The following is a 15006-nucleotide window of genomic DNA, read 5'->3' as shown; positions in this document are numbered from 1 at the left end:
TCTCCTTTAATAGCATATTCAGAGATATTACAGCATTTGCGCCTTGAAAGGCAGACATTCCCGAAGCCCGCTAAGGGTCTTAGTAAATCAGAAGAGTGTCACCTTCGAAAGTTACAAACTATGCCATTTAATAATCCCGCAACACTTCACGCCATTGAGCCCGAATCCTTTCCGGCGCAGTGCAAACTTTGTGGCCAGAAGGCAAACTTATACCTAATGGTATGGGCTTGTGAACAAAATACCAGTATTGACATAATAAATCAGCAAACGTAGGAAGGCTGGGAGGCGGCCCTGTCCAGCTTGGACCTCGAGGAACAACAAGCCCTCATCGAAAGAGCACGGGCAGCGGCTTTTACCAACGGTGTCCCGGACTAAGGACCCGACCAGCCTTCCCTTAATCTAAGCCAATGTTTATAAATGTTTTCATCATCATCAAGACAAAGCGGTAACCGCATGAGGCGACAGCCCCTGCGACCCATCGCGCGATGGCGCCGCCAACGCCTGTCGTTGCGACAGAGAGGCGCGTTTTGAGCGTTGCTCTATTACCGCCGCCTCATCATTCGGTCAAGGGGAGTACAATCACTCTATATCCCATTTCTAACACTAAACAGCATGAAGTACGATAAAACACTGATGAAATTTCTTGTAACGCATCGCATTTCAAAGGGTCACAGCGCAGCGGTGCGCTGCTACCAAGCTACTACACTGCGATGCCGACGTGCATTGCAAGCAGTGACTTTCTCCTGCTCCTTTCGAAAATTAACAATATCTAGCCACACCAGACTCTTTTTTTTTAAATACCCTTCCAAGCTTTTACTGAATTGTCTCGATGCACTCATGTATACCCATGTATACTCATGCAAAAATCTTTCAAGTTTCTTTACTTTCTGGTGAAGTGCCGGAAGACTGGAGAATGGCCCGTGTTGTTCCAATTCATAAGAAAGGCGATAAGCTAACCATTTCTAATTACCGTCCAATTTCTATCACTTCTTCTTGTTGCAAGTTATTAGAACACATAGTCTCTGGTTATCTTAACTCCTTTCTAGCTGAAAATAACATTTTATCCTCCTTGCAACACGGCTTCAGAAAGGGTATGTCCACTGTCACGCAGTTGGTAACTACAGTTAATGAATTTCAAGTAGTTCTCGATAAATCTGGGCAGATTGATGTCCTCATTTTAGACTTCTGCAAGGCCTTTGACACAGTTTCCCATAGTAAACTCATTTATAAATTAGTAAGTATCGGCGTCCCTAACTACCTTGTTAATTGGATTAATGCTTATCTTACAAACAGGAAACAATACGTAGAGGTTAATGGTTTCAAATCAAACGAGCTTCCAGTCACATCAGGTGTACCCCAAGGGAGCGTGTTAGGGCCGCTGCTTTTCATAATTTATATTAATGATCTGTCTGTTTCTCTCCCTGATAATGTCTCTTTAAGGCTTTTTGCAGATGACTGCATACTTTTTAAGACCATAAATGAGCCCAACGATCACTACACCTTGCAAAATTCGCTATTAGCTGTTCACCAATGGTGTCTTAAATGGGACATGAAATTAAACCTCGACAAAACAGTCCTATTGCGAATTTCACGTAAAAAACATATCAGTCATTTCTCGTACAGCCTGCTTAATCATTTAATTGAGGAGACTACACATTATAAATATTTAGGGGTAACCTTAACTCATGATTTAACTTGGTCTTCTCATATTTCCGACATTTGTTCCTCCGCATTTTCCAAGCTGTGCTACTTGAGGCGGAAACTTAATGATGCTCCAAGTAAACTCAAACTTCTTGCATACACATCATTTATTAGGTCTAAATTAGAGTATGCTTCAGTTTTATGGGATCCTTATTTAAAAAAAGACATACATAAAATAGAGATGGTGCAAAGGAAAGCGGTTAGGTTCATTTACAGTAAATACAAGAGGTCAGACTCACCTACTACACTAATGAAAGCTAATCATATTCCACTACTTGAACTACGCAGAAAAATGTCCCGTTTATTGTTTATGCACAACCTCTTAACACACAAATTAAACATACCTCGCCCTGAAATCCTTAAACAATTGTCGCGCAGGACACATCATTCAAAAAGTAACCTGCTCGAACCCATTTTTGCTAGGACTGACTCTTTCAAGCACAGCTTTTTTCCACGGACCATTTCCGACTGGAACTGTCTTCCTGAGGCCATTCTCCAGTCTTCCAATTTCAATAAAGCTCTTGAGTTATATTTTTTTGAATGATACAGTGTTGTATTTTGACTTGTTCATTTACTCTAATCCCGTGTTTTGATTTTTATTTTTATTTGTTGTTAATGCCTTGTATATCCACTCCTGCCTGGGCCAAAATATTGGCCTGCAGTATTTTGAAATAAATAAATAAATAAATAAATACCCGGATCAGACGAAGTGGGTGCGTGCAAGCACCAGATTCTTCGCCCAAACCAAACTAAGAAACTTCACACGCAAAAAATAAAATAAATAAATAAAAAAAAAGGTCAAACTGAAGTTGAGCACCCCAAAGCCTTATGCGATTGGCTGCCTCGCGAACTGCTTTCGAGCGACACGCGAAATTTTCTAAAAATCCAGAAACGACACGCGATGAACTCTCAGCCCATCGCGCGACGGCGTCGCGCGGCGTGTCTCGGAGTCAAATTTCGCGGCAGTGAAGACGCCACTGGCGCTGCCAAACGGAAGTTAGTAAACTTTATCTACTAGTGTCGTAATCTACTAAAAATTACTTAGAAACAATTGAATAGTTGACAGCAGACGTAAAAATTTGCAACTGCTCTTCGCACTAAGTGATGTACCACGTTTTACCTCTATTTTACTTTCTCTCACTCACTCTCACTATCTCCACGCTCGCCGCCTCTGCGCTGGCCACGGAAGAAGAGGTGGAGGAAGGCGAAGCCAGTGAAGCCGCGCTGGTGGAGAAGGCTGTCAGTTTCGTTTCAATATTTTGCGTTGACGGACGTATAGAATGGACGGGTAATGGTGTATGCGTGGTGTATGTTAGCGGTGCGTGCACGTGTAGTAGCTTCTAATTACTGAGTGGTGCCTGGACGTCAGTGCTGCATGTGCAGGTAAGCAGCCGCTAGTCCTGTTGCTATTACCCGCGCATAATGCATATGCCTGCAAATTGCGGTCGCGCTCTTCACGCGTGCAGCTCCCACCTACGGAGGCGGCAGCGCTTTTTTTTCCCGTTCTGCTGCTTGTCCTTGAAAGCCGGCAAATATTGCACGGGCTTGTTTTCTTGGATGCTCGTAACATAGAACGAAATGCTAAAGTCGTCAGTGTGGCGCGATTTCAAAATTCAAGCTGCTTTGGCGTTCTGCTGCTCATCCTTGAAAGTGGTCGAAGGCTGTACCGGCTTGATACTTGAATGCTAAAGTCGTCAGTCTGGCGCGATTTCAAAATTCAAGCTTATTCGTCGGTGCCCCGGCTTACCACGGTGGCAGCGATATATATATATATATATATATATATATATATATATATATATATATAATTGATATTTGTCTGGCATGCTTTTTTATATGCTTTGGCTGTGGGCCGCGGACCCAAAGAATATTTTTTCTTTGTGTGCACATTAGTGTGCACATTAAGAAATTCCTACCCTTAAATTTTAATTGCAGTTGTGATGCAGTGACATTTACCGCCATTCTTCACAAGACTGCCCGCAGTTGAGGCGCCTGTATGCTTTACGATGTCAGTGCAAGTTTAAGAACCCTAGGTGGTTGAAATTTCTAGAGTACTCCACTACGTCGTCTCTCATAGCCTGAGTCGCTTTGGGACGTTAAACATCATAAACCAACCAAACTGACCAACCAGCCATGCGAAATTATCATTGGGAGAGTAAAACTTTTCTGCATTAATAAATGAATTTCAACGCACCGTCTGCATTTTATATATCAAATTGTTAATTGTTGCACTCAGTCCATCAATACCTAGAGGACATGAAATTCATAAACTTTCAAAGAATATTCTTTAGTTTTAACATATGAAGGAGGTCTTGGAATCGGGCGTATATAGACAAGGTAGAGTCCTAAAGAAGGTTACTTTGGACATTTAAATAAAGCATGAACGTGGCATCAGCATTGCTTAAGAAATGCCTGGCCCTCTATGAAACAGCTTCTTTTTTTCTTCTGAATAAAACATTTTACACTAGTGCTCAAATCCAATCGTTAGGTCAAGCAAAAATTAAACTCGAGGCAATAAGCGATATGTAATAACTGTAAATTTGTGTGTGTGGTTCTCTCCTAATACAGAAGTTGCTTCGTGCCACATACATACAGCCACTGATACAGAGGAAAGCATAGGGGATTTTTTTATTAATGTGAAATTATTATGTAGTCATGGACATAACTGATTAGTAGAAAAGTAACACATGCCATCAATGGGATCCAAACCCACGACCTAATTTACGTACATTTGTTTGCTGATTCACATGCCATATGCCTTTTTTTTTTTTTACAAGGAGACCATTTGCAAAGAAGTGCATTTTAATGCAAATAATGCAAGAAAGTAAAAGAAAATGCTGCCAGTGGGATCTGAGTGTACGGCTTCATTTTCTGCACATTTGTTTGCTGATTCTCATGCCATATGTCTTTTTTTCAAGGAGACCATTAGCAAAGAATGCTATATACTTAAAGGCACAGCGCATTTTAATGCAGAAGCATTATATGCCCCATTAGCACTGAAGCAGGTAGCATAGGGGTCCTTGGTCTTGAAGAACATGGAGAGATAACTTTTTGAGGTGAAAGTCAGTGTTCATTGCAATTCATGGGCATTGATTTATTTAAATTCTCATAATGCATACCGTCCTGATTAGACTTATTTGTTTACTTATTTAATTACCCTTGAGGCCTAAAGGCATTACAGAAGGGAGTGAGAGAACATGTAGTGTGTAACAAATAGAGTAACAAAAAAAATATGAGCAGTATTTCGCGTCATTCGAATTCAATGTAAGATACTGTGGATTAATCTGAGGCAGCACTACAGCTACCAGTGGGAACAAACTCCCAGCATTGCAGAAAACTGTGTTGAAAGTGATAGCAAATTTACCTACCACCATCATCTGGTTCGTTATATTCTGAATAATACATAATGCAGCTTACTTCATTTTACAATTTCTGCCCCCCGTCAACTGTACAAATCGTCCGAATGCTGAGCACTGTTTCTAGGCGAAACCATTGATGCGTCGAAATACATAGTGCCATCATCACAAACTGTGGTATGCACCACATCCTTGCACTAAATACGGATTTCAATTCATTCAGTTATTCTTCGCCTACCCTGCTTAACTAATCTGGACTATCAGATTCTTCTGGCCGTTTGCCTTGAACAGCCAAAAAATTTATTTCTATGACAGGTTTTCTTTTTCTTGTCATTTGCGGTACTGTCTTTTCTTTTTATTTTTATTGTATACACATGTTCTACTTTTTGGCCTTTCTTTTGCACCATTTCAATTCATTTTGTTTGTGCTGGATTGTGTTTCTTGAGAACAGCATTGTTCTAAATCTTCCACTGGATAAACATCTTATCATCTTATGTCTTTTTCCTTGCAATTGCAGATAAGCTGCATATTCTTAATTATTCAGTATTTTTGTGCAAACTTTGTACTGTCGAAATGTCTCCTCTGTAGCTAAATAGCTCTCTATTATCTCTGCCACCGATGTAGTCCAGGGGAGGGGCACCGTCCAGACACTGTACTGCGTCTTTTTTTCCCTCCTCCTCAGCAGTGTGATGTGCATGCTAAAGATTTTAAGGTGACAAAACAACAACGAAAAAAAAAGCACTGCAAAACAAGTATTGGAAGAAGACGTTTGAGGCGGGGAGTTATACAAGAGTGAAACAAGTTAAATGAAAACTGATAAAGATACTTATATACAGAGGTTATATAAAACAGCCTTAAAGGTATCAAAGTTGGCTACATGACTGAGAAGTTTCAACTTGCACAAGTTCCGGGGACAAACAAATAAAAAAAAATGTGTTTTAGGACATGAAGGAACACCTACTTTGTTAAGATGATCGATGCAGTCTGAAATATGTAGGACTAGAATTAACATGCCTGGCTCACTGGAGTGCGTGACCTTGCTTTGCTCATCACCCACTTGAACGGTTTGGTTGCTTTCCCTGTTGTGAACAGCAGCACCAGAAGAAGAATGTTTAACTGAAGCTTATTCATGCCTTTGGTTCTGTATTGTTCCAGCTTGAAGACCTGGCTTCATTATGGCAATATCAGGTGGGGGACCATCTTGGAATGTTTTTAAATTGTGTTTGATCAGAATTAAAGTAACATCGTTCGGTGCTTCGAAAACTTTACCAGTGCTGGGACAGCGGACAGAGAAGAGAAGGAAGGACAAGTGTTCTTTGTCCCCTGTCGCAGCGCTAGTAAAGCTTTCGAAGATGTACCAACTAGCTCAAATGTCTGTTTTACTACTATCGGACAGTGCAGAGCTGGGGCTGATACTTTTATCCCCATTGGTTTTGAATTTTTGTCTTGTCCGTTTATTTCAGGCACACATGATGACAACAGTGGAGGTTCGTCTGAGGACAAAAGCTCCAGCAGGCACATAACTCATGGTATGTGCAAGTTTAAATAACATGCAAAAGCTCACTTGTGTGCTCAAAGCACTCTTAATGCAATATCACGCACGCCATATATGTGACCATTATGCATACACACGCCTTACCATAGAAACTTTGTGATAGTGGCAATGTTGTAGAAATGTAGGAAGCTAAATAAATTTATTGAGCAATGAGAAGGATGCTGGTGACACCTAGCTGAGCTATGTTACACAATTAAGAAGTGCTTAAAAGCCAAGCAAAAGACGAAGATGAGTGCTCGCATGCAAAAAGAGAGTAAAGTTAGGCACCATAGATCCATTGACTCTCCTTTGGTCAAAAATGTATCCTGCATCAGTGGTTTGAAAGAATCATCCCCAAAACACACATTTGCAATTTTTTTTTTCTTAATGGCAAAGTTGCAGCCTTTAAAATCAACTGACTTATTTCAGTGGTTGGCGAACAGTGCTGAGCAGTCTGGACCAGAGGGACCAGTGGCAGGCAGTAGAGAGAGAGAGAGTTTGTTTGTGTGTGCGTGTGTGTGTGTATGTGCACGGACACACGCGCGTTTGACTATATGCGAACAAGGGGAGGCGTGATGGAAAAGTATGTTTGCAACAAGCAGACGATGCATTGTTATAGGAGGTATGTCATTCCGTGCTATGCCAACATGTTGACACTCACCCTTCACTCATCATTTAGAAGCTCAAAAAATAGCTTGGATGCAAGCATGATGAAATCAGCGCACAAAGGCAAGATGAGAAGAGACGGCACACTAGCATGGGCGTGCACCCATGTGTTTTATCCGCGTGGCTGCATGAGGCATGTGGATATTTTTCATGAGCCATACAGTGGTCTTCATGACCTATTTTTACAGAATAGTATAAAGGCCCTGTTCACCAGAAAATCCAACATCGACATTGGGAGCGAAAAATCCCAAGCTTGGCGCTGGCAGGCGGTAGCTGACAGCCGGCATGGCCGTGCACTGATTGGATGTAGAGTTGCCTGATGTTATTTTTGGCAGGAGATGCCAACTTGGGTTTCTCCTTTCATATGCAAGGGTGACATGACAATCAGCCTGTCACGGCCGTTGCATTCTCAGTCACACACATGTTGCTCCTAGGCCACGCAGACAGGTTCAAATGGCTTGGTTAAAGCAGGGCTTTATATGTCGGGTGGTTGGCTACGCTATCCTGTCATACCCTTAAAGGCACTCCACATAAATTTTTATTTCATAACACCTACACCTACAGGAGATACAGGGACAGCATGGCTACAACATGGTGAAGAAATCGGAGGTATTCCACGGAGGTATACCTCAGTGAGTGCAGGAATGGAAGCTTCATATTCGTTGCAATAAATGTTTTATCTCATGAAAAATTAGTTCACGCTTGGAATGTAGTATGGTTATCCGAAATGTGCAGCCAGCCTTCTGTTTTCATAATTTGGGCCCAGGCATCCTTTTGCAAGGTAGAGAGGCCCATTGTAGGGCAAAGTAATTTTGTTGCTACACAGCCCTTGAAATAGAACAAACCGCGTGTGCTCTTAGTTTTTTATTCTTCCAAGTAACTGTTTTGGCCCCTTCTGTTTACATTTTAAGCACAGACTGTATGCAACCGTCATCAATCAGCTACACTATTTGTAATCACATTTCTCATTCTCCCGTTGTAACAACAGATTGAAGCAAACGCTGCAGGCAACTACTATGCGGTGCAGATGAAAGCAATGAGCTATGCAGAGAGTTAGGGTAACGGGGTACTTTTTTTTTTTTTGCTGTCATTCATTCGTGCGCATTTTCATGTTTTTTTGAACAGGAGACCAGTCATCACGAACATACAGCTCTATTGAAGGGCTCGGAAATGGCACTGCGGCATCAAACCAGAAAATATTTGAACCGTCTGACCAGGCATACTTTCAGCAAAAGATTGAGGTCCCAGACACAGGAGAGGTAAGCAAGTTGGACTGTGGGCATATGTTGGTCATAAATTCATAACCATCCCATTTAAGCAAAAGAAAAAAAATTGGAATCCATTGTGTTTACCAATGTCTTCAATGGGACTGAAAGGGGATACGATAGGCCTTTTTTCACAGGGCCACTCTGTACATACCTATCTCTTTCCCTCTACCCTCTCCCAATTCCATCTAATTGAAAACAACCTGTCTGTTCTAGCACACACGTGCAGTTCCTGCTGATGAGGCTGGTAGATGCAAGCACAACAGAGGGTAGCAGCTGTCAAGCATGCATCTGGCTCTCTAAAAGCACATTCCTAGCAGATTGCACCTACAACATCCTCACGCATTTTTTTTTAGGTTAGTAGTTTTGGGTGGCAGCTGAATTTTCACACATCCTTCAGGGGCATCATATCTTGTGAAAACGGTGGACTTGTTCCAATAGGAATATAGTTCAGATGGACTCCCAAATGTTGGTTGGTTGGTTCATAGGAAGGGAAAGGCGCAGTATCTGTCACACTTGCTCTGTGGACACCTGAACCGCGCCGTAAGGGAAGGGAGGAAGGTGGGGGTGAAGGTGGATAGAGAGAAAGGGGGACCGTAGTGGAGGGCTACGGAGTAATTTCGACCACCTGGGGATCTTTAACGTGCACTGACATCGCACAGCAAACGTTTTCAGCTTGTTCCAGCAAGTTCCAAATTCCAATTAGAATTTGTTTTCATTAGAAGTGTTATTTCAGTTGGATAGTCCAAAGAACACAGTTGAGCAAATTGTGTTTCCAGCTGGTCTCAATGGATCTCAAATTCCAGTCGGTTCATTTGGAAGTATTATACCAATATTCCAATGAGACAATCCAAATGAAGTGTCAGTTGGGCACATGCCAATAGCACACACGGTCGGATCAGTCTTTGCCAACTGAAGAACTCAATTTGGTCCCCCAGTTGAACACCGGCTCCAATTAAATCCAATTTACATCACTGTGTTCAGTAGATCTTACCAACTGCGTCTAGTTTGTCTGCCTATCTGAACAGAGTGTATACAGTGAAAAAGCAACAGTTTTGCATGCCTTAACACTAAAGCTACCCCGTTGTGGAGGAATCCGGCTGTGGCGTTTTTGGCATCGACATTGTGAGCAAAACAATTACGGGCATGCCTATGGCATGTGGTAGCTGGCAAGTGACATGGCAGGGCACTTATTGCTGGTCGGATTGTGGGATGTCGTCAGACCGCATGGCTTACCTGACTTGGTGTGAGCTGCTGACGTGGGCAACTCCTTTGAGATGGGAAGGTGACATGGGAATTGAACCCTGGGGACCCATGGATCCCGAGTCAGACACACTATCCCTAGGCCACGTACGTAAGTCTGTATGGCTTTGGTTAAAGTGGGGTTTCATATCCATGTCGGTTGGGCTTTCACATAATCTGGCAGTTTAGGACTCTATGCCGAGAAGTGTCTGTGATATAATAGGGGCACAAAATTAGGGATTAGTGATTCAGCAAGTAGCAAAGTGCACGTGTGTGCATGAGGACCTGCAGCAAGAGCCGCAGACTGAAGCTGCTAACCCTGTCATGTCACACCCGAAGCTTGTGTCTCCCTGCAGTTTTTTATGATTGGCCCTGAGTTCCTTTTGAAATAACTGCATTCAGGCTATTCGTGCATTCTTCTTGACTGCATTCATCAGTTTTGCTGCTGCAAGATCTTTTCCTTAGTTTTTAGCTTGAGTTTGTTGACTGAACTTGAGGCTTGAAGTTTGTCATCTTAATTCATAATGCTACTCATGTCTACATGACTTTTTCTTCGTGACTGTCTGCCTGGGGTGGAATATGGTCACAGCTGCACACTGCCCAAGTGAAAAAAAGAATGTCCTGTTACTACGCTGGCTTGCTGAAGGCCTCTTTGAGTTTCTGCACATTTTTGCAGAAATACACAACAGTGGAAACTTGTTCAAATCATGGGCGCATATTGGCATAACTCTCTTGCAGGCCTATTTATTTACACAGAGAGGCTGTCATTGTTTTGCTTTCTCTCAGTGGCCGTAGTAAGACTGGCATTACTAACTCTGGTTTAGTGTTAGGCTATCTGGAGTCTACAAATTTGTGAAGTGATTAAGCATACGATTAAGTGATCAGTGCTTCCAATGTATAGTGCCTTTTACCTGCGGGGGAAAATCATCTGCACGCCACATATACATGCATGCCTTTTGGTGGACTTTGGGCAGCTTCTGTCAAACATTTGGCACATATGAGAAGCGCTTTCTGCCTTTTTTCTTCAGCAATAAAGAATTGCTACGGAAACCATAACTTATTCACACGAGCGTGTAATAAATCGAGCATCTGTTTTGAAAATGGCATGGCGTTATTGCGAACTGGACATTTCGGTCTGTCCTTGCTCTTTCTCATTGTGCAGTGCGTTCCTTCTAAGTGGGTTGAATTATGTCCAAGTGGTTTCCATAATTGCTTGTGTTTTATATTTCTTGAAATAAACTTCAGTTTCAATTCTGATTCACACCTACCCAGACTACATTCAGCTTGCGCAAGCTATGGGCCTTCACGGGACCAGGCTTCTTGATGAGCATCGCCTACCTGGACCCGGGAAACATTGAATCGGACCTGCAGGCAGGCGCCTTGGCCGAGTACAAGGTGCAGTGGTCTTTTCTTTGCTCCCTGTTTCAGTAAAGAAGCAGTACATCATGGGTTAGATTGGAAAAACGGGGGGTATCTGTGTGTCGGCAGCACATGTCGATTGGGTAGGCACTGCCAACTTGATCTTCGTCATTGAGATGGCAGGGTGACATCGGCATGCAGCCTTTCAAGCCCTTTGGTTCCCAAATTAGGCATGCTGCCCTTAGGCCACACAGGCATGTTCCTATAGCTTCATTAAAGCGGGGCTTTAAATCCACATCGGATGGTCTTTCATATAATATGGTAGCTTACAATATATACTGATTAGTAAGTGGGGGATAATAGAGGCAGAAATTAAGAAATTAGTAGCAAAATGCATGTATTATGTGAACGAGGATCTGCAAGAGAGGGGGCAAATGGGAGCCTTTAACGCTGTCGCATCATAGCCTTAAATGTGGTGCTTAAGTGCCCCCTAGGTTAAGTGGCGTGATCAGCAATGGGTGGGAAGACAGCGACAGTGTCATCAACATCTACAACAAGATAAACTATGTCAAACTAGTGCTTTTGCACATTACTACTAAGTTTAACCATGTTAAACCTCTGCAATTTTCTCTTCCAATCTCGGACACATCTTGTGTATGGTTGAGTACAACGGGAACTTGTAACATATGGATTTGTTCACTGTCTGAATTTGTTGTGAATGCGACTTCCTACATTTTAACTGAAGATAAAAGCCAGAAAAGTGGCATTTGTATCCTTTCTTCTAGAATCTAGTGAGCTTTGAAGTGAAGCATCCAGCGCAAGCAAGGAGCCTCCATTCTCCAGAGCTCCACCCACCAACCACCTTCCCATTCCACCCTCTTAGGTAGGGGGTTTCCCGACCACCCGTTGGCCCACTTCCTGACCCCCCCTACACCTTAGAGAAACATTGTCTTGTGTGGGAAGACTCGGCTTACATAAAACTATAACTCTCAAGGTTAACTTCAACCGCTTTTTCAGAGTTGTCGCATCAGACGTGGGACCACTCCATAATTTTTTTACATTGAAGAGGCCATTATGCACCTCTGCTTCTTCAAAGCAAACTCTGCCACGTTGCTTTCCTAGTGGTGCAGCACTGTCATGTGGGCCTCACAGGACAGTTATGACTGATGGGATGTGTACAAAATATTCAAACAGTCATAGGTAGCCATACTATGACTAGAGCAAGAAATATGAACTGTGTAAATTACTTCAAGTTTTTAAGAAAACAGATGACTTGAACTAAAGCATGTTTTGATTATTTCCTACATTTCGTACATAAGACACATATAATTAATGTCTTAAGGACTGTACTTTTGAGCCTATATAGCATAAATGCTACCATATGTTTTGAATATTACTTGCATTCAGTACATTTTTACATGTTCTGTACCTTCGAGGCTATATAGTAAGGACGCTACCATTTATTCACTTAATTCCTATTTTCCATCCTTTTTTTTGCTTGAGGTCAATACTAAACTCACAGCCACGTAAGTCATCTTAGCATGCAACAAATTTTTGTTTTTGGACAGTCAGTTTCAACCTTTTGAGCTTGCTAGAGATGCCTGCTAGTCAACGAACAGTCAAAAGTTAAACCTAGCCACAGAAATAGAAAAATAGTGTTCTTTGGTTATTGTTGCTATGATTCATCTTTTTCTTTTTTTCAAAAGATGAAAGCATTACAGAAAGGAGTGTCACAAAAAATGGAAAACAAAAACTAGCATTGTACAGTCAAGTAACGAAAGGTAGCTGTTCTGTGTGAAGGCAGATAATCAGTCAGCTAACTATTATCTAAAGAGCCATGCATTTTCTTTGTGACCTTGCCTTTACTGACAAGTTAAGTGCACCTTCCAAGAGTTAGAAAATGAGTGACCTCTCTGCTGGTTTTTCTGCAGCTTATGTGGGTGCTGCTGTCAGCCACGCTTCTGGGCCTGATGATGCAGCGTCTAAGTGCTCGCCTCGGTGTGGTGACTGGCCTGCATCTGGCTGAGATGTGCCGGCGTGGCTACCCACGTTTTCCACGCATTCTGCTCTGGATCATGATTGAAGTGGCTGTTGTTGGCTCAGACATGCAGGAAGTCATTGGTACAGCCATTGCCATTTTCCTTCTCTCTGGTGGACGGCAAGTCTCGCTTCTGTCTTTTTTTTTTCTTCTTATTTGTAAACACTGCACAGGTTATGTCAAAAGTGAGCGGAAGGTGATTCTTTCGAAAGACATCAATTTCTTTGAATTCAAAGTATATATATATATAGATGCGTTGAGATATATAGGTGCACTGCATAATTGCCACAGTAACAATTAGTGTGCATTGATCTATTTAAGAATGCATGTAATTAGGCTGATGAAATTGTTTTTTCTTCTAATATAATGCCTCCAATTTACTTTTGACAGCATCAGTACATTCCATGTGTCACATGTACTAGAATGGTCGTTATATTTTTCATTTAGATAGATTTGTAATCAACTCTGTGCTTACAACATATGTATTAGCCGGATAAAAATTTTTACCTCGACGACATTGGCTTTTCTGCAGAACAATATTTTACTGCTACTAGAATGTCCTTAACTATCAATGTATTTTAAATGTAAACAATAAGCACCTTTATTTTATTTCCCACAGGTGGGACTGCAGGGCTGTTCTAATAGCAGTGAGATTTGTCATTCATTCTTAGCCGGGGGGCCAGTGGCCAGATTGTTTTTTACGGTGGCTTCATGAATCAAGCTACTTATTGGGAGCAAACTGCCCTTCATTACGCCCTTTTCCTTCTTGTACCCTGTGTTGAGTTTCATGTGTGTGATGTTTTCGACCATGTGCTGCCTACCACTCCTTGAGCATGGCTCTAAATTTACTGGGCAGGTAGGTGACATCACTGCGAATATCTTGGCTGTGTTGTCCTGTCCTGCTTGGCATATGGCATACACAATCTGAAGAGGAAACCGAGCTCTTTGTTTTGTGGGAAGTTGCCAGCATTGCGACCGCCACCGCATTTATTTATGGGGCGAGCAACATGGTAATTAAAAAATTAAAAGCTGCTCTTTTGGCCCAAACCGAGGTGAACAGTTCCACTGCTCAAGAAGAATCAGCATGCAATGATGATAGTGCTGCGGTTTCTCGCAGAAATGGGTGCTTTTAGTGTTTGTTGGTTTTGGAAGATGCTGTTGCCAACTTTCAGCCATTAGGGGGGGGGGGCTCAGTGATGTAAATGTGTGGGTGGCCATCTACTCGAAGAACAGGAGTATCATCCATATGTTCACGTAGCGCCTGTATAAAAATCTTTGCATCTTGCAAAATCTGCTTAATTTTAACTATTTTGTTGATATCAGTGATAATGGTCTTCAGTTGGTTTCAAAAGCAAGCACCTCCAACAAAAACGAGCATATTCAAGCCGATCAAACTTGCCTGCACACATCTCCTTCCTCACCACTTCTTTTGCTAGCAGTTGGTTGTGGGTGTGCTGTGACATCGCAAAGTCTTAGTAGGTTGGGCATTGTTTCAGGAAGAGCAGGTCAAGTGGATGGGGACAGAATTAAAAGAGACTTCAGCAACTTGAGCTTTTCCTCTTGTGAATAGCACTCAGGAAGTAACCCTTCAGCACAGTGTTGCTTGTAATGCGCCACATAATTTTTTACATATCTCTGAATAACAGAAAGGAGGTATGTCGCAGTATTTTTGAGGCACTTAGGACATCAGTGAATGAATCAGTTCAAAGACAAATTGTACTGTCTCCATTAGTGTCCTGAAATTACCTGTGCATAAGTTCTCCCTTTTAGTGCATCCTGAAAGCATTGTTAGAGTCTTAAAGAGACTGTATTTTTGTTTGCCTTAAAGATGAGAAACTATGTTAC

At 42.1% G+C, this 15006-nt stretch overlaps 1 protein-coding gene across 4 annotated transcripts in view; it reads left to right on the top strand.

The window, feature by feature from the left end:
* The window catches only part of Mvl (solute carrier family member malvolio), a 54463-nt gene that overhangs the window by 17951 nt on the left and 21506 nt on the right, over positions 1 to 15006 (top strand). For 2 of the 4 annotated variants that reach the window (XM_084594496.1, XM_084594494.1), the window contains exons 1-6: positions 2856 to 3084; positions 6213 to 6245; positions 6521 to 6586; positions 8383 to 8516; positions 11037 to 11159; positions 13055 to 13281. In XM_084594496.1, coding sequence (XP_084450622.1) covers positions 6233 to 6245; positions 6521 to 6586; positions 8383 to 8516; positions 11037 to 11159; positions 13055 to 13281 — 563 coding nt within the window. In that variant the 5' untranslated portion in view covers positions 2856 to 3084; positions 6213 to 6232. Of the gene's footprint in view, positions 1 to 2854; positions 3085 to 6212; positions 6246 to 6520; positions 6587 to 8382; positions 8517 to 11036; positions 11160 to 13054; positions 13282 to 15006 lie in introns of those variants that run through there. The other 2 variants (XM_084594497.1, XM_084594495.1) reach the window with 2 other exon arrangements.

This window comes from Amblyomma maculatum, chromosome 2 (genome assembly GCF_055883805.1).
Source record: "Amblyomma maculatum isolate TAMU_Amacu chromosome 2, ASM5588380v1, whole genome shotgun sequence".
Classification (NCBI taxonomy): Eukaryota; Metazoa; Arthropoda; class Arachnida; order Ixodida; family Ixodidae; genus Amblyomma; species Amblyomma maculatum.
Note: the sequence above shows the minus strand (reverse complement) of the source record. Positions and strands in the feature narration are given on the sequence as shown.